The sequence below is a fragment of the Populus alba genome, chromosome 4 (assembly GCF_005239225.2).
Source record: "Populus alba chromosome 4, ASM523922v2, whole genome shotgun sequence".
NCBI lineage: Eukaryota > Viridiplantae > Streptophyta > Magnoliopsida > Malpighiales > Salicaceae > Populus > Populus alba.
In genome coordinates, this window is record NC_133287.1 from 1,773,104 (window position 1) to 1,799,445 (window position 26,342).

General features: G+C 31.6%; 2 protein-coding genes across 2 annotated transcripts; both read right to left on the minus strand.

Annotated features, from left to right (window-relative positions):
* Positions 1–4,815: 4,815 nt before the first annotated feature.
* LOC118059530 (polyubiquitin) lies at positions 4,816–6,067 on the minus strand. The gene has a single exon (XM_035072415.2). It carries the CDS (start codon positions 5,970–5,972, stop codon positions 5,055–5,057), a length of 918 nt encoding a protein of 305 aa, XP_034928306.1. The 5' UTR covers positions 5,973–6,067; the 3' UTR covers positions 4,816–5,054.
* A 2,670-nt stretch (positions 6,068–8,737) lies between these two features.
* Positions 8,738–25,500, minus strand: LOC140955507 (uncharacterized). The gene is made up of 7 exons (XM_073408685.1): positions 25,053–25,500; positions 18,044–18,107; positions 17,778–17,961; positions 15,632–16,060; positions 13,573–14,019; positions 10,885–11,343; positions 8,738–9,199 (listed from the first exon to the last, which is right to left on the minus strand). Exons 1-7 carry the CDS (start codon positions 25,498–25,500, stop codon positions 8,738–8,740), a joined length of 2,493 nt encoding a protein of 830 aa, XP_073264786.1.
* Between the last annotated feature and the right edge of the window lie 842 nt (positions 25,501–26,342).

Sequence of the window (26,342 nt, forward strand, 5' to 3'; positions counted from 1 at the left end):
CCGTACCCGATCTCTAAAGACCAGTTAAGGTTCCTAGTAACCAGAATACTAGGTGGCGACTCCCAGTCCATTTTTAGCTTAGAGACAAAGAACTCCTTGTCTCACCATATTTTCCATGCCAAATAGACAACATACCACACCCTCACGAAGGGTTGGGGTGGACGATCGCCGCGCCGCCGCACACGTGCGACAAATTTCATAGAACATTTATCACGGAGAAAGTTCCACTGTAATTTTCTTGTAATTGAGATTTCAATTGATTTATAAGAAGTATACAATAGGTGGAAATGATGGTGAAAAGCCTTTTAATTAGGTAGAGGAAAAGCTTTCGTTAAGTGAGAAGACTTATATAAAATATTATATTTAGTCTTAGATCTTACATGATTTTTTTTTATTTGTTTTTAATCTTGGAATAGGAGATTTTTCAATTAGAGTCGACCCAAATGACTCACCACAATTATTTCACTACAAGGGAAACTAATTAACTTTCAATAATATATATATTTATATCAAATACCACAAATTAATCTGTGTTTGGGTATGTTCAGGAAGTTCAAAATCCAACATGTTAGGCAGTCTAAGAGTGTGTTTGGTATTGCAGTAGCAGTAACGGCTGTGGTTTAAAAAAAAATATTTTATAAAAAATACTTTTAGTTGAAGTTGGTTTGAAAAAATAGGTGTTTAGTTAAAACTGTGGTTGAAATTGAGGTTGAAAAAAATAGTTTTAATGTGTTTGGTTAAGAATGCTTTTGAAATTAAGGTTATAAAATAATTTTAAAAAATATATATTAATATTGATGGTTTTTAATTTATATATTATTGATTTAACTATTACTATTACATCATGAAATATATCACACTTTATATAAAAAAAAATTACTTTAACAAAAAATTATCTACAATTTCATTACGTAGTAAATTCATCCAACAAGAACTACAAAATTATATAAAATATTATCAAGAATAAAATTAAGATTACATTACGAGTAAATTTAATTCACCTTAAACTAATTTAAAAAAAAAAACAAAAACAAAAAAAGTTGTTCACGTGAACAGTGCAAGTGAAATTAATTAACTACACTAGTTAAAAAAAAAAAAAAAAAAAAAACATGTTCAGTGAACAGTGGAGGCATGCTCCATTGTTCATTGAACAGTGGATGCATGCCTCCATTATTTTCAAAAAAAAAAAAAAAAAGCTCCATTGTTCACTATAGTAGCATCAGTTTGGCCGCGCAGAAAATAGGCAGGAGCTGCTTCTCCTTTTCTCGCGTTTCAAACGCAGCTGCACATGGAATCCAATGAACAGTAACACGCGTTTATTAATTACCAAATAGCTTGCAAGCTTGAAATTGCAGGAAACGTGGAAGCCACCACGTTGCCAAACGGTTTCTAAGTCTCAGATTCACCAAGACTACATAGCCATATAATAAATGAAGCTTTTGCTTCGAGGGCCCAATTGTATCATCTCTATGAACAATTAGCAAATGTTGCTTATCGGATTGTCCATAAAGCTGCACTGAAATAACATTCATGTCTCGGAGAATTATTGTATCACCATCACCAATTTCATAACATTCCAGTGAGCTGCTATCTTGTAGTATCAACCCTTCAAACTCCAGCCGTGGCTCCCCCACTAATGTTATGGAATTATATAGTTCATCTTTGAGGTCCCAAACGGTTGCATCATCTGCAACCTACACATCATGCTCTCCACCCTCAAATTCAATCTTGAGCTCCATGATGTGCCAACAATCACACCATTAAACACGGCTATAAGCTTTTTTGAATTTATTTATTATGTGACGAGTACTAAAATCCAGGGTGCTTAGAAATAATATGTTAAATAATTAGTTAATCTTTCAATTCAAACAATCTGATTCATTCTCTATAATCAAGGTATCAAGTGATTTAATATAGAAAGCATAGAGGGTCGATAACTGAATAGATGATATCTGATAAGCTAAGTGACCAGTAACTATAATAGTAATAGATGATACTTAATAAGTTAAAATATTCAATAATTGTAATAATAGCAGATGATGATGCTTAATAAATTAGGTGATATGACACCTAATTTTAAAATAACAATATGTGAAGAAAGTTGTTTGCTTTTAAACTACATATATCATGCCATCAAGATGCATGCAATGAGTGATTTCTTTAATGTCATTTCAATGCTCAATTTTTTAATATGCTTCAAAAGATGTGAATTAATTGTTAAATGTAGCTGGATTGATATAATAAAAAAGAGTCAAGATGATCCAAATTAAACTAAAGTATCTCATATTGAGAGATTAAGAACAAAAGTTTCAGCCATTGCTCTGTTTTTATATTCGAGAGATTTTCTCTTCACCATATATATACAAAGTCCAGCCTGCATGCCTCCTCTCTTTAAAATTTATCCAAAATTGAGCAAAGATAAATTTCAGTGCATGCCTAGCTTTTGTATGATTAAAAAGCTCTAATTATGAGCACTTGAGGTCTTGACCCAGCAGTTGAAGGGACTTGTTTTCTTCCTCTGTATCCTGGGTTCAAACCTCACTGTGCATGCCTGTCACCCCCACGGTGCCTTACATGCTTACTGGGTTTGCAGGATGTTCAGTGAGTCGTGGGATTAGTCGTGGTACACGCAAGCTGGCCCGGACACCCACGTAAAAAAAAAAAAAAAAACCTCTAATTAGTAGCTAAAAAAAAAAAAAGGGTAACAAAGCAGGAGTTTAATTATCACCTATGTAACTTTTTGCCCAAAAAAAAACACACTACTCTTAATTAAATTAAAATGAAACTAAAACAGAAAAGTTTCTGTTTTGTTCATTTAATTATGGTGCTTGACACAAATATCCTGTTGACTTTTACAGAGTGTCAGATGTCTGACACTCCTCCTTCTCCTTCCTTTTCTTTTAAAAAAATTACTTAGTTTCGTGACTATATATATCAATTTCTTGTTCATCCCCTTGCATTATATTCATACAATTTTAGTTTGTGCGCTAATAATTCTTTTGTAAGCAAATGATACAGGACCAACTTTAACATAGTAAAAAAACACATACTTCTTTCATTTAAAAAAAAAACTACAATTTGATCCCTATAGTTTTTATGTTTTTAATTTTGTCTATGTTTTTTTTTTTTTTATGAATTTCACTTTTTGATAACAAACTTTATTTATTTTGAGTCAATTAAGTTTAGTATGAGAGATAGTCACCAGAATACGAGGAGAGAAGATGGTTAGTTGACCACAAAAAAAATAAACACGAAGTCAATGTGTTTCTTTTAATAAAATGAGTTCTATGTAAAGTGTTTTTTTTTACTATTTTTTTCATAAAAAAAAAAAAAAAAATTGGTGCTTAAAAAAGTTTGTTTGGTTAGGTTTAAATTTGAGTTTTTGGATAGATTTAAGTGTTTTTTTTTTCAAGGTTATAAATTGATTTATTAAGATTAATATATTTTATGTTTTGAAGATGAAAAATAATTAAAAAATAGATTTTTAGAATCCCAAAAATTCGACCCCGACTTTTCAGCCAATGAAAATGAAAAGGCAACTAACTAATGCCACATCACCTGCTATTATATATAAAATTAAGTGGACGACTTGTCAGCAGTCAATTAAAAATAAAAACATTCAAACCAACCAAGGGCATGACCTAGCCTTCAAGGCCCATGGGTGCTTGCCTTGTTTTTCTTGGGGGAGGGTAGCAATCCTGGGCTAGAAAGCAGGCTCACGCATAATTGGTCTTTTCTGGATTATTTTTTTAATATTTTACAAATAAAATATTATTAAATCAATTTATTAGGATTGTAATGAGAATAAAATATTCACTTTTTAAATTTAACTTTTCATACAATCTTCTTAACTATATATATTTTTTAGATCTCTTGGTATAAAAATATCAATTAATGATTTTTTATTTTTAATTAAAACTTTTTTCAATAAGTTTTTGTTTAAAAACGTATTTCTGTTAAAACAACGAAAAAAAATTGGGATTTTAATTAAAAATATACATTTAATTCAAATCTATGGCTGCATTGGCACTAACAAAATAATTGTTTTACTGTGAAAATAAAATAAAAATTAATAAAAAGAGTTTAACAATGAAATGAATATTTATGCTTGAAAATCTTGTAACCTAATTATTATACCTAACCTAGTTTGACAACTCACTTCCATTCCATTATATAATGCAATGTCCTCCATCTAAAGAGAGACTAAGATTATGCTGCATGCTCATAGTTTTGAAAACCGATTGGGCTCGGTTGATTAATCTAAAACTAAAATCAGGTTGGATTAAGATATATAGCGTGTTTGACAGTGTGGTAGCGGTTGCTTTTCAAATAGCTTTTCGTGCCGAAATACATGCAAATGATATTTTTTCATTTTTTAAAAATCATTTTTGATATCAGCACATCAAAACGATCCAAAAAGTACAACCGTAACTCAATTTTAGCAAAAAAAAAAAAAATTTAGCAAAAAAAATTTTTTTTTTGAATTTTGTCAAAACACCGGTTTGATAGCAATGCCAAACGGGCTGATAATAAAGAAAGAAAAAAACTGGTAAAAAATTCATTGACTTTTAATTTATTTTTTAAACTAAAATGATATTATTTTAATTTTTTAAAAAAAATTAACCTTCAACTATATGTATGGTATTAAAACGGAATTTTCAAAAAAACTAATTATTAAAAATTAATATTTTAATAAATTTTCCAATAATTTTAACAAACACCACCCACCTCTCTGAAATTTCAACAAACATTCAGTGTTTCTTCGAATTAATTCTTTTAATAATTTTAAATATTTAAATATTCTGATATTAAAAATTTAAAAATAAAAAACATTACTTTAATATATTTAGAATCAATTTCATTTTTAATTACATGCAAACTGTGAATCATTAGAGATATCCTCGGGCATTAAACCATACATTTCGAATTTTATTAGCCACACAGCATAATATCTTAAATCTTTATTTGATGATGGTAAAACACCATCCATAGGGCCTCACATGGGCTTAAACACACACAACATTTTGGAAACCATAAACGGAGCAAGAAAGCCTTCAGAAACCACCACGGAGACGCAAGACAAGGTGAAGGGTAGACTCTTTCTGGATATTATAATCCGCCAAGGTTCTTCCATCCTCCAACTGCTTACCGGCAAAGATCAGACGCTGTTGATCCGGTGGGATGCCCTCCTTGTCCTGGATTTTCGCCTTGACGTTGTCAATGGTGTCGCTGCTCTCCACCTCCAGTGTAATCGTCTTGCCGGTCAAGGTCTTCACAAAAATCTGCATACCCCCTCGGAGACGGAGGACAAGGTGAAGGGTAGACTCTTTCTGGATATTGTAGTCAGCCAGAGTCCGGCCATCTTCGAGCTGCTTTCCGGCAAAGATCAAGCGTTGTTGATCAGGTGGGATGCCCTCCTTGTCTTGAATCTTGGCCTTGACGTTGTCGATGGTGTCGCTGCTCTCTACCTCTAGAGTAATGGTCTTCCCTGTCAAGGTCTTCACAAAAATCTGCATACCTCCACGAAGACGGAGGACAAGGTGGAGGGTGCTCTCCTTCTGGATATTATAATCGGCCAAAGTCCGACCATCTTCGAGCTGTTTTCCGGCGAAGATCAAACGTTGCTGATCCGGAGGGATGCCCTCCTTATCTTGAATCTTGGCCTTGACGTTGTCGATGGTGTCGCTGCTCTCCACCTCAAGAGTAATCGTCTTGCCGGTCAAGGTCTTAACAAATATCTGCATACCTCCACGGAGACGGAGGACAAGGTGGAGGGTGCTCTCCTTCTGAATATTGTAATCGGCCAAAGTCCGACCATCTTCGAGCTGTTTTCCGGCGAAGATCAAACGTTGTTGATCCGGAGGGATGCCCTCCTTATCTTGAATCTTGGCCTTGACGTTGTCGATGGTGTCGCTGCTCTCCACCTCAAGGGTTATGGTCTTGCCGGTCAAAGTTTTCACGAAGATCTGCATCTTTGTTTATCTAGATTTGATGGAACGGACAGCAAAGAGTAAATTTTAAGAACTTGAGGAAAAGAAATGAATGGAACGTTTGTGCGAGAGGAAGGGAAAGGGGAACGAATTTTATAGAGAGGAAGCCGAGTCTGTTACGGCAAAGGAGAGGCATTGACGTGGAGAACCAATGAGACTCTGACGTGTGTGCACTTTACGTGTCGTGTGGTTGTGGTGGCTTAGCTGACACGGTAAGGATATGGATTTTTTTTGACGGTGTTAGGTGGCTGTTTTGTATGGGTCTCGTTTGCGAGGTGGGGACGAGGGGGTACAGGTTTTGGGATGGTTAACGGAGTTAAGGAGTGACGGTGATGGGTAGATATAGGCGTTTTTTTGGAACTTTCTGGAAGTTATTTAATGGGTTGGGCTTACAATTGTTTTGTTACTTAGTTGTAATTGGGCCTTTTCTTGATACTTCGGGCTAGGGCCTAGCTACAATATTTATAGTAGTTTACATATTGATTTGAGCATGTGAAAAAAGTCAAAATGAAGTTTTTTAAAATTATATGACTAAAGAGTCTTTATAAATTAAATATTATAACTTCATCATCAAAAATAAATGTGAAATTTATTGTCTCTAAATTTCAATATAACAATCCTTACACATTTTAAACTACTTATTAAATAATTTTTCTTATGATCAAGAGATAAATCCACCACCCAACAGGCGATTAATTAATTATATTCATTTCAAAAGCGTATAATATACTTCTATCACGAAGATTATAAGCCCCAATTTTAGTACTATCATGAAGATTATTATTCCACATGCTGGAGAGCCCTAGTTTCATGTGTGTAAACTCCAATAGCCATACTATTATAGAAAGCATACTCCTTCAAGTGGCAAAAATAATAGGCCAATTGCAAGTATTTTTCCTTTATGGACTGTTTATTTTATTTTTCTTGATATTCCTACCAATTTTGAAATTGTGGGGTGGTTCTCCATCTTTATCTTGCTTCACCACATGGATTGAAATACCAAATAACTCTCGAAGAACAATTTTCGCATTATTTCCAATGTGGTAACTTCGCAATGTTTTTCCATGATTCTGGAGTATAAATCCATCAAACTCTAGCTCCTGTGCCAATGGCTGGAGGCTAAACTTGTCATGGAGTCGTTGCTTGAGGCCCAAAACGGTTGCGTTCTCTTCAACCTCCACTTCAAGCTCTTTATCATTAAAAGAAATCTTCACCTGCATGGTCTGCAAAAATGCATGCCTGATTAAGCAAGCAAGTTAAATATATAGCATGGTCTAGAGAAAAAGATGTATCAAATGATCAGATGCATGCATTAATCAAGAAGAAAAATGGAAATATCACCTTAATTATATGTTTCCTAGCTACTTCTGAGATGGTGAAAATGGATTAGTATTTTCTTTTTAAATAGAATGGCTGTGCCATGAGGATACGAGGGTAGTTAGTGCATGTGGTTTTGGTGCTTTTCTAATATATAAAGGATGTGAAGGAGGGATTTTTAGCTTCCTTGTATCATGTAATTTGATTTATTTCTTATTCTAGACAACATGAAATTATATCTCACGCCAATGTCATTTTAGTTTTGGAGTATGAAATAAATTCCATGACATAGTTACCATACCTCATGGCTACTTGCTACTAGAATTTAATTTTTTATACCAAAATATAATGAAATTATATTATATCTTGAGGTCTTACATAATAATTAAAGTTTTTAAGTTGAGTGATTTTTTTATAAGATATTAGAGTCTCACGAATTCAAATTTCATCATTTATACTTTAGCGCGGGCTAGCGTGAGAGTTTATATTAAAAAATAACATAAATCATGTATTGAAACCTTATCAAATATCTTTAATTAACTTTTAAAAAATTAGTTAACATTAATTTGCTTGCTTTTTTTTTAGTTAGGAATTTAATGTACTTTTTTGGTATATTAGGATTTATTGTACTTTTACTATATGTACTATGAAAGTCAATCTTTTCCATTGTATAATTACAACAAAGAAATTATCAGGTTTTTTCATATATGATTATAACTTGATTTTTTTTTCACCACAATTAAATTAATTTTTTTGTCTAAAATATCCTTTCTTTTTAATCAAAACTTTCCATCTTACCTACTATATATTAAAAGTGCATTTAAAATAATAATTTAATTTTAATTATATTCGGTAAGGTTGATATTTGGATTGCTCTAGTGTTCTTGAAAGTTGGTTTTTAATGTGATATTAAAGTTTCGTGAGTTCAAATCTTTTAATTTACGTGTACTCGTGTGAGGGTTTTTAATTTTTTTTAGAAGTTCAAATCCAAAACTTCAATGTATTACCCATTCTTAAGTGGAGGTTTAAAATTCCTATCCCAATTATTTTCCGTTACAAAGCAATAATGGAGGTTCAAAATTTATCTACCTGTATAACTTTTATTACAGGATATTTACGAAACTTGAGCATTTGAATCGACAGATTGGCCAAACTAAGAAGGCTTGAGTTTTCCGTTTCTTCTATTTTGAGAAATGAACAATTAGGAGTAAACAACTCCTGTTGTTGTTTTTTTTTTTTTTTTTTTATAATTTAAATTAACATAGTAAACTAATTTCATTGCATTCAAAAAAGGAAGATCACACAACACCTGCATATATACATCCTTGCTGCTGGTGAGTTCTTTTTCCTAGTAGCTAGTCATACAATATACGATCGTGTTGTTATTTTTCCGATGATATGTCATACAATATTTTTCGCCAGACAGCTCCTTAATTTTCTGAAACATAGAGAGTAGTTTCTGCATCAAGTCCTACATAATAGATGGCACAATTATCTGTAGGTTCGGAGCCCGGCAAGTCGAGCAGTTCGAATCTCATATTTGTCATGTCAATGCCATGTTTCGTCTGGAGCATCAACCTCAGGTCCCGGAATGTATTGCCCTTGTGAACAAAGAGGGTGTAGGGAAGGTGAAAGGTTATTCCAATTTTAGTCCGAGCGACCATGCAGGTAATAAAATACATATCTAGGACAATGATACGAGAGTGACTAGGAATTTGATAGCTTCGCAACGTGCTGTTACTCTGCAGGATCACCCCGTTGAGCTGTAGCTGTGGGAACGGAAGGCCTAGGGCTTGACGAATTCGATTTTTGAGGTCCTCCACGGTTGCATTATCTTCAACCTCCATGCAAAAGACTCCATCGATTTCAATCCTGACCTGCATGGTACTGATCTGCAAAAAATATTGGCTAAGAGAGAATTACAATAAGTTGTTTTCTTATGAACTGTAATTATCATGCCATGAGGATGTTGGGGTAGTTCCGATTTGATTTGAATGCTTTGCTGATCTGGTAGAAAATATGCAAATTGTGATTGTTAAATAACTTACATGCAAATTCATTTGTTAAATGTACTGAAATTAAATTTCTGAGTATGAGATATATTTTATGTGTAACAATCAATAATTTCTTGCGAGGGGGATTTGTGGTAACCTGATTCTTGAATTTTCTTGTGATTAATTTCTCTCCAATGATAAAGATTGAAGTCTCATTAAGAATTTTTTTTTTCTCTTGATATCATGACCATATTCTTTAATGCAATCTATTTGTAGTGCGGGGCAGCCACTTTCAAGGGTCAAATTATGAAAAAAAAACAAAAAAAGCTCGCTAATTCAAGATTCTTAATTGATTATATATTTACATGTGTGCATAGTTTTTAGATCTGATTTAGTTTAAGATTCGGGTTTTGGGTTTTAACCGGGTTGTTTACATTAATTTTTTTTAAAAAAATCAAAATAATATCGTTTTAGTAAAAAAATAAAATAAAAATTAACACGTTGTAACTGGGTCAACTTGCCAGGCTAACTGGGTCAACCGAGTTTTTTTTTTTCTCTGTTTTTTATTCAATCCAGCCGGTTTCAATCCCAGATCAACCAAGCCGAGTTTTAAAAACTATACATGTGAGGATTCAAACTAGATATATTCTCTTTTTCTAATTAACTCTTTAGCATTTGACCATTGTTAACTAAGCTTTTCTTCTTTGTTTTCATTTAATATATAGCCCAAACGATCGTTGTTGCCCAGATTGAGCTCTTGTTAGGATGCAAATGGAGTTAATTAGATCAGATTCTAGTATTGACTTGAACATTTTATCTTCTATGCAATGTTATCCATTTCAAGTAAATTGTTAATTAATGGTAAAAATGAGAAAAAAACCTCATAATTCAAAATGTAGATTATAAACTCTTTTAAATGAATAAATATTTATATAATGTTATTTTCTTAAAAGAACTTATATAATTATTGTGTGTTAATTATTTTCTTAAGAAATTTATATAATTATTGTGTATTTGAAAAAAAGACATTGTAAATAACTATTGATTTTATAAATATATATTCATCAAACTTATATATTATTATTCTTTGTAATTTACAAGTACAGAGACTTATAAGACACTACAAATGCTATGGAGATACAAAAAAATATGTATTGATATATATAATTTAATTTAATTTTGTAATATTGATTTTAAATATGCATAATACAAGAGTCTAAAATCTTATTAGATGCTTCACTTGTAGAAAAAAAAAAATTCTTAACTTTATGAACTCACCGGTTATTCATTTTTTATGTTTTTTTTTCTTATAAATATATTAATTTAAGAATTGTTATTTGTTCTTCAATCCAACAATTAAATATACTTGAAGAAATTACAATTATAGTAGCTCAAATCACTGTAAAAACCACAATTGTTTTTATTTTATTGATAATTTAAAACTCTCAGGCCCATTTTGTGAAAAAAAAAAGAAAGAAAGGGAAAGACCTTGCACAGCATATCCATGCTGCCTTTTATTTCTACAATAATCTTACGACAACCCGTCAAAGACAACACATCTCTGCTAACCTTCAAAGACATACTACAGTACTTCCAGCAGAAATGTCATAATCCCCAATTTTAACATCATCCATAAGATAATTACCCAGAAGATTTGGCAGTGTGAGTCTGATGCTTGTAATGTCAATGCCAAACTGTCTCTGAAGCATGAGTTTCAAGTCCCCAACAGTATAATCCTTGTGGACAATCAGTCCATACCGTTCGTTGGATTGTCCACTTGTCGGGTTAAGAGGACGAAGAACACTGATACCATACTTCTCCCGAACAAGGATTCTATCGTAATTATCGATTGGATAACATTGCATTGTATTTTCATCTTGCATTTCAACGCCATTAAACTCTAGTTGTTGTTTCTCCACAGGTAATTCTCTGCCGAACGAAGAAAAAATTCGATTTTTAACTCCCAGGACGGTCTCGTCGTCTCCAACAATCATATTATACTCCTTTGCATTGATGTAAACAATCTTGATTATATGCATGGTCTGCAAAGAAAATCAAACATTGGAGCATTTCCATTAGCTTAGAATTTATATGAAATAACGTATGGCTAATTATTCAAGCAGTAAAATACCAGATTCAGAGAGAACTTAAAAGCATGCAATATATGAAGAACTAGATTATCACGTTAACTAGTTTCTGGATAATGAAATCTTGAGATATTTTCTTGGAAATTCGGAGATATTATATGCAAAGAGAAACAAAAATCATGCCATGCGGATGTAAGGCTAATTTCAATGTGATTTGAATGCCTTTATGGGATGTGGCAGAAAACATGTGATTTTCTTTTTATGAAAAGAAAATATGTGAATTGTTAAATAAATGAACTCTATGCTAAGTAATTTAATTACTAACCGTACTAAACAACATGATATTAACATGAAACCAAGCTCCCATTCATGAACATTTAGTTTTGCATAATGTTAGAAATTACACCAGGAAGCCACCATAACCCAACGATATTGAACTACTGGCCATGGTTATTAAAACCAACTCGGGATTGATCTAACGCAAGATTCAAATTTGGGTGTAATTAATAAATTTACTTAAATTAATTTAGATTAATATTTAAAAAAAAAAAAAGCAATAAAACAATGTTATTTTTTAAAAGTTAGCCTATGTCTTGATAACCAGCTCATAAACTCACCAGATCAAGTCATATTTAATAAGGGTAAGTAAAAAAACTAAAAAAACTAATTAAACTGAGAAAACCGGAAAAAAACAAATAACTGAAAAAAATTGAATTATAAAAAGAACCGATTAGAATTTAATAAAAAACTATCAATTCGGTTTTGGTTTTATAAGCTTTAAACTAAAAAACCGAACCAAACCAAAACCGAACAAAGCCGAGCCAAACCGGAAAAAACCAGTTTTTTCCCCAAGATAACTGAATGACCTGAACTACAGATGGTTTCAGTTTCTTTTTTTAAAAAAAAAAAAAAAAACTAGTTTTGATTATTTTTTTTTGTGATAAAAATCAAATTAAATTAAAAATAATGGCATCTAATATTTAATAAAAGTGTTATTAGCATAATCACATACATTTTTCCAGCCCATTAATTAAATGTTTCAAACATTTGTCCAGCCCATAAACTTTTCTTTTCAGCTAAGATACTAGCTTCATGTTTTGGTTCAATCACCTATACTTACTCTTTCCGTGAGAGTAATCACATGGCAGACCACCTGGCACAGATTATCTGATTTTGTTGCTTGGCTATGAATCAGCTAAATGATCTACGCGTCCTCTGTATTCCTCTGCAGTTTGCGGTCTTTGTGGAAATGATATGTTTCTCAGGCAGGATCCGATTCAGTTAGATTTTGCTTGCAAAACTCTTGTTACTGTCTTTATGTGTAGTCAGCTGGCTTATGAAGGGAAGGATCAGAAATGCAATCGCTTCAGAATCTCTGCCATGAATAGTATCTTATCGCGAACCTTTGCCAGAGTTGCCCTGCAAAAAGCTTGTTCACGACCAGATGCTGAAAGGTGGAAAGAAACGCCCTTGATTGGTGTGATAGAAAAAATCTGTTTCTCTGGGGGAGGATCTCAAGCAGTAAGTACTTAGTAGAGGTGATCCGAGCTTTGTCTGCTCTTTGTCCTGTTCTTGCATTCTTCGTAGCAGGCTACGTTGTTCATAGCTTTCCTGGAGCTTGGTTTTCCTCCAGTTTAGACAGCTTATTGTTTTCGTCTTTCTATTCTGTGTGATGTTATGTTAGGCTTTCTTGTGATGGCCGAACAAACTTATGTTCTAATTAATTATATCAGCTCCTTTCAGAAAAAAAAAAAAATGGAAATTGAAATCATCATGTTTTGTAATTTTTGAAGAATATATATGGATCTTGTGCATGACCTTAAATTTCAGCTAGTAGTGTCTGAATTCTTCTAATTTTCAGATAGTAAACAGATGTGTTAATTAATTTGTAATATTAATTGATAATTATCTCAAAACAACTTAATAATGCAAAAGGGGACTTGTAATTTTCGAGAACTACTTTTGGGTTTAAATTAATAAAAAAAAAAAGCAAAGAAAAGAATAAAAGTGTTAAACTTATTTTATTGCATTCAATAAGAAAGACAAGGCACATGCATGCATGCATCCATGCTGCTGGTGCGTTTTATTCATTCTAACTACTCACACAAGATTATATTGTTGTGCTTTTTATTTTTCCTATGATATATCATGGATTCACCTCACTGCTCCTTATATATTAGAAACATAGACAGGACAGCCAGCGTCGACCTTTAGAAGATGGAGGGGACAAAGATCCGGAGGTTCAAAAGAAGGGATCTCAACTTTCGGATAGAATTTCCTATCTGTCATGTCGATGCCATATGCCTTGTGGAGCAAATACTTCAGATCCGCAAATGTATTATGCCTATGAACAACTAGGTTATAGGGAGCTGTTAAGGTAACTCCATTTATAGTATCTGAAACCCAGCAAACAATTGAATACATCTCTTGGACTATGATACAAGAATTATTTGGAATTTGATAGCTATGCAATGTTTTCTGATCGTCCAGTAACCCCCCATTATACACCAGCCGAGGCCGCGTCAGCCCTAGAGTTTGCCGAATTTGATTTTTCAGGTCCCCAACAGTTGCAGAGTCATCAACCTGCATCTTAAAGACGCCGTCGAATTCAATCTTTACCTGCATGATGATCTGCCATAGATATTAAACAATGTAATATATATCAGCTTAAAACTTATCATGAAATAAAATGAATGGCTGATTAAGCAAGTTAATTACATCCATTAAACAGTAAGAAATTGAATCGAGTCACCTTAGTTAATTTTCGCTGCTAAGAATTTGATATTGGTGCGTGCCACTTAGTAATTTTGAGATAATACCTCCACAAAGAGAATTACAATAAGCTATTTTCTTATAAACTGTAAAGATCATGCCATGAGGATGCTAGGGTAGTTTCGGTTTGATTTGAATGCTCCTCTGTTCTGGTAAAAAAATATGCAGATTATGATTGTTGAATAACTTATAATTAAATAAATTCCATGAGGGAAGCAAATATCACACATTTACGGAAAATGATAATAATTTATGTCATTTGAATGACGTCTCCATCGCTGATTCGGCAGTTTGATCGAAGAACCAGTGTCTTGCAACCTCCATTGAAAAATATGATGTGTTCATCTTCACTCCTACCGGAACACATCATAATTCATCTTAATGGAGCACAATTTGCTTTCTTCCTTCCTACCGGAACACCTTCAAATATTGTTGGGTTCACTATTGAGATCAAAGACATGATCAAGACAGGAGTGCCCCTTGAGATCGCTGGCATTGCTGCTCTGTCTTTTCTCCTGTCTACACTAGGTAAGATTAATCATTTCTTTCAGGGTTTTTCTTTTACTTTTTGAACTCTTCTAGGAATGCTAACATGGATGTTATTGCAGGAGCTTATGTTTTTGGGACAAATGAAGAAGTTCGATAGCCGCAAACTTTCACATAGAGTTAAATTTTTCATATCTACTCATGCGTAGAGAAAATATAACATGATTAATTTTAAGTAATTCTATATAATTTTTTTATTTTTTTGGCTTTATGTTTATGTGGTATTTTTAAACTCTGATTTAATTCATCTCTTTGATGGAATAAAACATATATAATTTAAACTGTATTAGAAAATTCTTAAAAAAATTTACCTTTTCATAATGCAGTTAGAAACTTCAGTCTTCGGAGATTGAATATATATCCTTTATTATTACTAATATGGTATGATCAATGGTATTGGAATTTGATTGATTTGGAAGAATATTATGGCATGGCAAGCCTCTAAATCAACGTTAGCTCTAAAGTTTATCAGTAAAAAACACGGAAATTGAACTCATCAAGTTTTGTAAATTTTGAAGAATATATATATATATATATATATATATATGGATCTTGTGCATGACTTTAAACTTCAGCTAGTAGTGTTAGAATATTTCTTTTTAGACAGTGAAAAGATGCGTTCATTTATTGGTAATATTAATCGATAATTATCTCAAAACAAGTAAATAATGCAAAAGGGACTTATATAATTTCCGAGAACTAGTTTCGGAATTAAATTAATAAAAGAAAAGAATAAAAGTACAAAGTTATTTTATTGCATTCAATAAGAAAGACAAGGCACATGCATGCATGCATCCATGCTGCTGGTGCGTTTTATTCATTCTAAGTACTAGTCACACAGGATTATATTGTTGTGCTTTTTATTTTTTTCTATGAGATATCATAAATTCACCTCAGTACTCCTTATTTTTCAAAAAACATAGACAGGACAGCCAGCGTCGACCTTTACACGATGGAGGGGACAAAGATCCGGAGGTTCAAAGGAAGTGATCTCAGCATTCAAGTTGAGTTTCCTATCTGTCATGTCGATGCCATATGCCTTCTGGAGCAAATACTTCAGATCCGCAAATGTGTTATGCCTATGAACAACTAGGTTATAGGGAGCTGATAAGGTAACTCCATTTATAGTATCTGAAACCCAGCAAACAATTGAATACATCTCTTGGACTATGATACAAGAATTAGTAGGAATTTGGTAGCTATACAATGTTTTCTGATCGTCCAGTAACCCCCCATTATACACCAGCCGTGGCCGCGTGAGCCCGAGAGTTTGCCTAATTTGATTTTTCAGGTCCCCAACAGTTGCAGAGTCATCAACCTGCATCTTAAAGACGCCGTTGAATTCAATCTTGACCTGCATGATGATCTGCCAAAGATACTAAAACATTTAAACATTGTAAATACATATATATCAGCTTAAAATTAACCTATCATGAAATAAAATGAATGGCTGATTAAGCAAGAAAAGTAGATGCATTAAATAGTAAGAAATTGAATCGAGTCACCTTAGTAAGTTTTAGCTGCTGAGAATTTGATGTTAGTGCATGCCACTAAGTTTTGAGATAATACCTCCACAGAGAGAATTACAGTGAGTTATTCTCTTATAAACTGTAAAGATCATGCCATGAGGATGCTAGGTTAGTTTCGGTTTGATTTGAATGCTTTTCTGTTCTGGTAAAAAGATATGCAAACTATGATTGTTGAATAACTTATAATTGAATAAATTCCATGAGAGAAGAAAATATCACACAGAGAGAATTACAGTGAGTTATTCTCTTATAAACTGTAAAGATCATGCCATGAGGATGCTAGGTTAGTTTCGGTTTGATTTGAATGCTTTTCTGTTCTGGTAAAAAGATATGCAAACTATGATTGTTGAATAACTTATAATTGAATAAATTCCATGAAAGAAGAAAATATCACACACTTCCGGGAAATTTTATGATGTTAAGACTAGGGGTGTTCAAAAAAACCGATTAACCGAGTAAACCGAGAAAACCGAAGAAAAATTAACCGAAAAAACCGAATCGAGATGAAAAACCGATTAAACCGATTTTTAAAACCATAAATTTTAACAGGTCAGGTTCGGTTTCGGTTTTAGTTATAAAACCGACAAACCGAACCGGACCAACCAAAAAATCATAATAAACCCGCAGGCAACCCAGGAGTATAAATACTAAATGGTTTATTAACCTAACCTAACCCTACCTAACATAACCCCCCCTCCCCTGCCTTTACACTCTCACTCCCTCATAAAAAGTCGCCGTCTGTGGCTCTGCACCTCAAAAATCATTCTTCTTTTCCCTTTAAAAAATCATTCTTCTTTTGTCTTTCAATTTTTCAATTACAGGTGGTGGGCTCTTGCATTTGGGTGGCAAGCTTTTGATATGGCTTATAAACCTTTCCTCAACAAGGCTCCTTCCGCCATGGACAAGTCTGTGAACCTGCTCAAGATTCCGATGGTGATGATGATTTTGCTGATCGCAAGGAGAAGGGCTCCCTCTCTGAATCTGATGCTTTTTTCTTTGATGAGAACCCAACAGTTGCTTGATGATGATGGCTATGATTTTTAATACTAATTGTTTGGTTACCGTTTGGTTACACAAGATTTATTTAGAGAGGTGGCCGATTTTTTTGCTATAGAACCGAATTTAACCGAAACCGAACCAGCTTCGGTTCGGTTCGGTTCGGTTAACTTTCAAAAATTTAGTTAATGCAAACCGAACCGAACTGAACAGCCCTATTAAGACTTTCCAGCAATCCTGTCAGGAGTAACTAATATTATCCAAACCAATCGATTCAATTAGTGAGAGAGTGAACTAGAACGACGCCTATCTGATTCTCAAATTGAATCGTTTAAAATACAAATTCAACACCATCTAGCTCTTCCCCCAAAAAATCCAAGAAAAACCTAGACATTTTTTTAACAATGAATCATCGGCCAAAAGAAATAAAATGCTCCAACATTCTTCTCCAAGCATTCGGCCACAACATATCGATAGTCTATTTTCTCTCACTCCATGACCAACCTCAACCACTGTGAGAAGCGTACTCTCTCAAATCCTCAACACCAGCAGCAGTGATGGATTCTCCTTAACGGCAACGACTCTCTCTGTATTCCTCTTGGCCAAAACTGTCTCCACTAGCTTCAAGCCTTCAACCATCAGCTCCACAACATTACAGAAACCCCTGCCAGCACCAGATCCAACAACCCCAGCTCTAGCACCATCACCACTATGACGGTGACTCTCGCCGCTAACATAGGAGTGAAGAGAAGAAGGAGATCAACCCGACCCACCCATTTTTTGTCTTCATCGGCGACGACGCTTAAACCCACATGCTGCCACTATCCATCCGCTTCCCAAAGTCTTCCACCACTGGTTCCTTGCTTATAACAACCACTCTAATTAATTCCCAGTTTTTGGAATAACCTCAAATCATTTTTTTTTTTTTTTACAATTTGCTAAAAAATTTGAAATTTTAGGATAAAATGTTAATTATTGTATATAATTTTAGGCTGTTCGAACACATTAATTTGTTTTTGTGTTTTTTATTTTAAAATGATTTGATTACGGAGGTTCCAATTGCTTTTTAATATTTTTTTTATAAGTTGTGAATTTTTTTTTAATATTAAATATTTATAATTATATTTGGATTTATATTAATTTATTTGAATTAATAAGAAATTTGAATAAAATTCATGAAATTAATAAGAATTATATGGAGTTTTTTTGTTTTCTTAATTTTCAGTTGATGTAAAGTAATTTGTCTTGAGTTATATTGTGGTTAAAATAGCTTTGATTAAAATGTGTTTTTATGTTTTGCCAAATATAATCTCGATTTGATTTTAATAAATTTTTAAAAGATTATCTTGTAATTAATTTCAAGTTCTCTATATTTTTTATTCCTGTATATTTAGTAACTGGAATCGGAATATATATGTGAGGTGCTTGTTCAGTATTAAATAAATTAATTTTTTTTCCTTAAAAATCTTTCTTTTAAAAAAGTTACAATTTTGTTTTAAATTATATATGGATAAGTCTCTAAAAAAATATATTGACATAAATAATAAAAAATATATACATGGTATAACTTTGTAATTTTTTTTAATACCAAAAATTCACAAAAAATAGTTTTTATTTTGCATGCATATTAGATTTAATAACTAATTTATTAAAGCTTATGAGAACTTGATTTATATTTAAAAAACACAAAAAATTTATTTTGCTTTATTTTAAGATTTGAGATTATAAACTTATATGTTAATGTATTTTTAAAATTGAATAAAAAAATAATTTTTATATTTTTATATTTTGATTCTAAAATGACTATGCTTGACCTTTACAGTAAAGTAGTAATAACTCTACTTGAGTTGATTGGTTTTAACCATTAAACAAATCTTATATCGTACGTGTGCGGTGTTGCAACAAGCATCCTCCTGGGTCTGGATAGTCAAGAATGGTGTGGCGGAAAGACAAGGAATTAATTGTCCTTCATCACTAAAGAAAGAAAGAAAAAAAAAAAAAAAGAGTCATCACCTAGTATTTGGATCATTAGGAACTCTAACTGGATTTAGAGTCTGAGAAAAAAAGACTGATTGCATAAAAAAAAATATTAACACTCTTAATGTTTCTTACTGAAGTAAGTTGCATTGTTTATCTGTCTAATATAAACTAAGAAAATATGATATCTTTTCATTAATATTAACTATTACACCATCAAGAGACAATCTCTATAAAATAAATGTTAAATAAGTGGAAAAATATCACATATGAAAGATATTAATTAAAACTTAAATTTAAAATTATTTTAAAAAAAGATATATAAAAAAGATACTAGTAAAAAGTAAAATAGCAATATAAAAAATAATAATTGTCTGGTTATTGTGGCTTAACTCGTTAAACCCGTATCTTGGACCATGAACTCAAGTCGTGTTTAATATTTTTTTTTCTCTTAAATTGATATTCAACCTTTAAAAAGAAACTCATAAACCAGACCATGAACTCAATCAGATTCAATATTTTTTTCCTTTAAATTTATAGCATATTTTAAACAAACAAAAAACGTAAATAGTATCGTCCACAATAAAACTTATAGGGTGAGTCCAGATCATAAACTCAACTGGATTTAAAAAAATTCCCCCCCTTTAATTTTATAGTAAACCTAAAAAAAGTGAACAATGTTGTTCACGGTAAAACATGAGGGGGTGAATAGTATGACCCCATAGTATTCACCTGACATATTCTCTTCTTGAATTTATAGCAAAACCTTAAAAAAATGATAATGTTAAAATTATTCAAAACCCATTAAAATTTTATTTTATTTTTAGGTGAAGATATATTTGCACCTATAAAGCACTTCTTTCAACTTAAACACAGATCTTAATTCTAAATAACATTGATGTTATTTTTACACGAATCACACTACAATCACAGTTTATAATTGAGGTTGCACTTATAGGGTGACCTCAAGTTAATTTTATCCATTTAAAAGTATGGTTGCGGTTGCTTTTCAAAATATTTTTTCCTCCAAAATGCATTAAAGGAATATTTTTTTATTTTATTTTTAAAAAATTATTTTTGATATCAGTGCATCAAAATGATATGAAAACACTAAAAAATATTAATTTAAAACAAAAAAAATTTAATTTTTTTTTAAAATATTTTTGAAACACAAAAAAAAGAAGGATGGCATATTTTTTGACAAAACCTGCACCTGCGGTGCAAGTTTAAAAACACATGCATTTGAGGTTGTACAATGTTTGGATTTAAATTAGTAAAAAGAAAAGAAGGGAAAGAATAAGAATAATAAAGTTCATATTTATTTTAATATTGAAAAACCTTTGTTAAATTGTTCCTATTGTATTGGATTCACTCAAAGATTCAATAGAACAAACACATGTATCCTCCTTCCAACAAATTAGTGTTCAAATTTGGTGGAAGCTCTCAGCCCAATTAGCCGGCCTAAGTAGGTTTAATGTTTTTATTATTATTATTATTATTATTATTATTTTAGAAATGAACTAAAAGAGTTAACAATTCCTTTTCTTGTTTCATAATAAATCAAGATGGTAAAACTTAAAATAAAATTTGTAATAATTAAAAGTCTAGTTTAATCAGGTAGCTACTTCTGTTATTTATATAATTAAAATAATACAAATGTATTCAAGGGTAGAGACAGGGGGGCTGGCAAGGGCCGGAGCCCTGCAAGAAATTGTTTTTCCAACTCCTCCGTTCTAATATTAATATATTTAGTCTAAATTATAAAACAATTAACATTTTGGCTCCCTTTAATTATTTTTTTTATTAAGATCTTGGCTTCTTGTGGGCTTCAATAATTAGTACTGGCCCATCTTTTCCAGTTATCTTAAACTCACCAAAATTATGGATTTGGACTAAATCATGTTTTTTTTTCTTTTTTTTTTTTTCATGTGGTTTTTTTTTAATTTAATTATTTTATTCATGAATTTAGTGGATTGATTTAAGTTGTTTTTTTATATATTTTTTAATTTAATTTATTTTTTATGAGATTATTCCAATTAATTTGGGTCACTTTTTAAGTTTTTTTTAATTTATTTTTATTCAATTTCATATTTCAGTATTGATTTGATTGAGAATTAGATTTTATAATTTATTTTAATTTACTTTTTATGAGATTATCATAGTCTCATAACTCGTGTTGTGAATTTGACATGTTAATCTAGATTCACTTGAATCAATCCAATATATTGTTATTTTAATACAAAAAAAATATTATATTTATTTTCTTATTCAAACTATTTTCTTACTAGTTGTATGAATTATTTTTGGATCCGCAAATTCTATTGGGTTATATCAAACCAACATTTATAAGATTTAAATTTAAAAAAACATTAACAACTTAATATTTTTTTATATATTTTTTTAAAATTTTGAACATAAGAAAATAAAAATGCCTTGATTCGGCTTCTCTTGGAAGTATTAAGCACTTCCTTGTACTACCTAGGCCGTAACCCATTTGATCTTATTTATTGATATGACAGGGATCAAACCATCATAAACAGAGTATTCCAACCACCATAAAAATTTTATTTTATTTTAAATTTTAGGCCAAAAATATTTTCATAAATAGGAAGCACTTAAACTTAAACATGCATCTTAATTCTAAAAAACATTAATGTTGTTTTTGACAAGGATCACACCAATAAGGTTAATCCAAACGTCAATTTCAAGTTGATTCTTAAGGTTGTTGAATTTTTGAGTTTAAACTAATAAAAAAAAGTAATTATTTATTTTATTATTGAAAAACCTTTGTTACATTCAATAAGAAATCAAAATTCTAAACAAACTTATTTTATTGCATTCAATAAGAAAGACAAGGCACATGATGCATGCATGCATCCACGCTGCTGGTTCGTTTTATTCCTCCTAACTACTCACACATAATTAATTATTATACTCTTGTGCCTCATATTTTTCCCATGATATTATCATTAGTTCACGTCGCAGCTTCTTATTTGTCGACAACATTGACAGCACAGCGAGCACCAAGGCCAGCATGGAGGAGGGGACTGTTATCCGGAGGTTCAAAATCAGGGAATTCAAACAAAATGAATTTCCTTGTTGTCATGTCAATGTCAAAAGCCGTTCGGAGCATCCACTTCAGTTCCCCAAACGTGTTATTGCCATGAACCACGAGGGGAAAGGGACGTGTATGGGTTACCCCAACTTTGCTTTCTCGAACCCAGCATATGATTATGAACATCTCTCGGACAAGGACGCAAGAATCATTAACAATATGGTAATTATACAACGTGTTGTGGTCCTCCAGTTTAAACCCATTATACACTAATTCTGGGCACGAGAGCCCTAGAGTTTGCCGGATTTGAGTTTTCAGGTCCCCGACGGTTGCATTGTCATTAACCTGCAACTCAAAGATTCCATTGAATCTAATCTTGACCTGCATGACGATCTGCCGGAGATGTTGAGACTGTAAATATTAGTTTAAAATTGATCATGAAATAGAATGCATTGTAGATTAAGCAAGTGAAATTAGATGCATTCGACAACAGGAAATTGAATCGACTCACCTTATAAGTCGGTTTTAGCTCCCGAAAACTTGAGATTAATGTATGCCGCTTAATTTTGAGATAATACTTGCGCAGTGAAAGTTATTTTCTTATAAAGTGTAAAGATCATGCCGCGAGGATGCTGTGGTAGTTTCGGTTTGGTTTGAATGCTCCTCTGTTCTGGTAAAAAAGTACAAATATATGCAAATTGTGACTGTTAAATAACTTATATGTGAATAAATTCCATGAGGGAAGCTCTATGAACTCGTAGTCACAGGGCAGGATTAACCCCATACTTAGCACAACGGACTGTTTACACCTTTAAAGCAGAGAGCACCGGTTACTTTCATTTGGCTTGAATAAAAAAAATTCAACTTAATCAATTTTATTTTTAATTTGAACTAAATTAAACAATTGGTTCAAACCAAGCGATGCTGTTTTTTATTTAAAAGAATCCAATTACCTCGTGAATCTTTTAGTTGGGCTTTTCTTGACAGGATTTTTATTTTTTATTTTTTTGTACTTTGTATTTTAGTGTTTTGTTAGAAATTTCGTATCATATTTTTTTTTCTTTTTAAACAATTTTTTTTGTTTGGTTTAGTTTATTAATGTTAAATTTCTTTTTATTTAATTATTAGACTTTTATAACACGTATTCCGAGCTTGACGGGTTAATCTAATTTGACGAGTTAACCTAGTTAATTCTAGCTTAACCATTAATTTTTTTTTCTATTTAGTTATTAAACTTTCATGACGTGAATCCAAGTTTGACGGGTTAACCTGGTTTGAAGGGTTAACCTGATTAATTCAAATGTTTTTATTTTTTTTTTTCATTAGTTTTTTTCTTCATGTTGGTTTTTTTTCTTTGTTTTTTTTAATTAATTTATTTAATTATCACACTTTTATGATACAACCTTGTAGCCAGACCCACATCCAAGGCTTTTGGATCCGGTGTTGCAGTCAGACTCACTTAAACTTGAGTCATGTAAATTTAATATTATTATTAATATTATAAATATTACTCTTGGATCAAGCATTGCAGCTAGACCCAAGGTTCTGGAGTATATCTTTGTATAAAAACTTAACACTTTTATATCTTATTTTTTATATATATTTTTTATGCAAAAGAAAAAAAAAAATTAACCCATGGCGTATGCTTTTGTTTTTTTTTTTTTTTTTTTTTTTTTGCGTTTTCTTTTCCTTTTTAAGCCTTTTATTGTGGACTGCATCGTGCAGTCCACGGTGAAAAAGTTGATGCCTTTAGTTTTTTTCTATATTTTCTTAATATTAAATTTTTTTTCCTGTTTAATTATTAGACTTTCATGACATGGATCCCGAGTTTGATGGGTTAATCTGATTTGACGGGTTAACCTGGTTGATTCAGATTTTTTTTCATTTTCTTCATTAGTTTTTTTCTTCATGTAGGTTTTTTTCTCTTTGCTTTTTCCTTTTTAATTAATCTTTTTTTTTTATTTAGTTCATTAATATTAAATCTTTTTTTTATTTAGTTCATTAATATTAAATCTTTTTTCTATTTAGTTATCACAATTCCATGACACGAATCCCAGGTTTGACGGGTTAACCCAGTTGATTCAGATTTTTTTTCTTTTTCCCTCATTAGTAAAAGGTTGTTGTCTTTTGTTTTTTTTTTTTTAATTAATTTTTTTTCATTTAATTTAGTTTGTTAATGTTCAAATTTTTTTTTTCTATTTAGTTATTAAACTTTCACGACACGAATCCAAGGTTTAACGGGTTAACCTGGTTTAAAGGGTTAACCTAGTTAATTCAAATTTCTTTTTTCTTTTTCTTCATTAGTTTTTTTCTTTCTATTTTTTTAATTAATTTATTTAATTATCAGACTTTTATGATACGGTCTTACAGCCAAACCCATATCCAAAGGTATTAGGTCTGGTATTACAGTTAGACTCACTTAAATTTGGGTCATGTAATTTTAATGTTATTATTAATATTATAAATATTACTTTTGGATCAGGTGTTGCAGCTAAACCCAAGACTTTTGGATATAGCTTTGTAGAAAGACCTAACACTTTTAAATCTTAATTTTTTTTTTAATATATTTTTTGTAAAAAAAATTAACCCGCAGCATCGCACGAGTCAAGTAACTCTAGTATATGTGCAGGATGTGTAGGAAATTAGGATTAAGGATCTTAAAACAACCAGAAAAGGAAAAAGGTTAAACTAATTTTATTGCATTAATTCGTCTTGTTTTATTTATTCTTCCTAGACATACCATATATATTATTTTAATGCCAAAAACATGGTACATTATTGTAGTATACGTATGACAGTGCCAGTGAAAATCTGATACTCGTAAATATCTCTATGATCATCATTAGCGTAAATAGGACCGAAAGAGCTCTCTACTCTTAGTGTCATATTATCGCCAATGGCAAAACCATGGTGTAAATGAAGCATATTCTTCAACTCCCTCAACTTATTATTCTGATGGACGAGCAGCCTAAACCGTCGGATGCCATGCCCATCTGCTGAGTCTGCTTCAAAAAATATTTCATACAAATCTCGGAGGAGGATCAGTTCGTTGGGGTCGATTTGATAAGCTTGCAATGGAGTGTGATTAGACAAAATAATGTCTCCATAATCTAGCAGTTGATTCTCCACCGGCAAGTCAAGCTCTCGGCCAAGGAGTCGTTTGAGGTTAAAAACGGTGGAATCGTCTCTGAGCGCCACATAAAAGATCTGGTGACCATAAATAACGCTGACGTTCATGGGCTGTGAGAAAGCCAATTCGAGTTCATCATTTTAGTTACTTTGAAATTAGCTATGGAGCATAAATATGGATAAGAAAACGAGAAACTGATACGCTGTTGTAGGAAAATACTGAGTTAAAATCTTACCATGGTTATATTACCGGGTTAAATGTTGCTGAGAAACTGTATGCCACTAATTAATCAACTCTGAGCTAATATGTGGAGAGAATTAGTAAGCAGTATAAAATATTTTGGTTGTTGATTAAAGTCTGATCATGCAATCAATCAGATATATTGGTAGTTTTGGATTTGTTATTGATGCTTTTCTTGTTCTGGCAAAAGGTGTATGAAATTCTGTTTTCTGTGCTCGACAACATGAAATGAATATGAAACGAGTTCATGCAGATCAATTCTTTCTCCCACGGGTCGTTTATACATGTATGTATCTATGAACAGAAACCCATCACACACTCTTTTAATGTAAGTTTTCTGTTATGGCAAAAAGTGGATGAAAATGAAATCATGTTTATTTTTTACATAATAGTTATTGATTGTTTAAATAAAATTTAATTTTTTTTTTAAATTTCATTCTACCTTCACCTGAGGATTTCTTAGTCAATACCATTGAGAACAGATAAAATAGTTTTTGTAATTCATTGAGGGTAATGAATTATTTCTTGAATACTCAAATACTTTTATATAGTTTATATTATATTAAATATGTGTCATTTCGTTACCTCAATTAAGAGAACATATAAAATAGTTTTTGTAATTCATTGAGGGTGATGAATTATTTCTTGACCACTCAAATACTTTTATATAGTTTATATTATATTAAATATGTGTCATTTTGTTACCTCA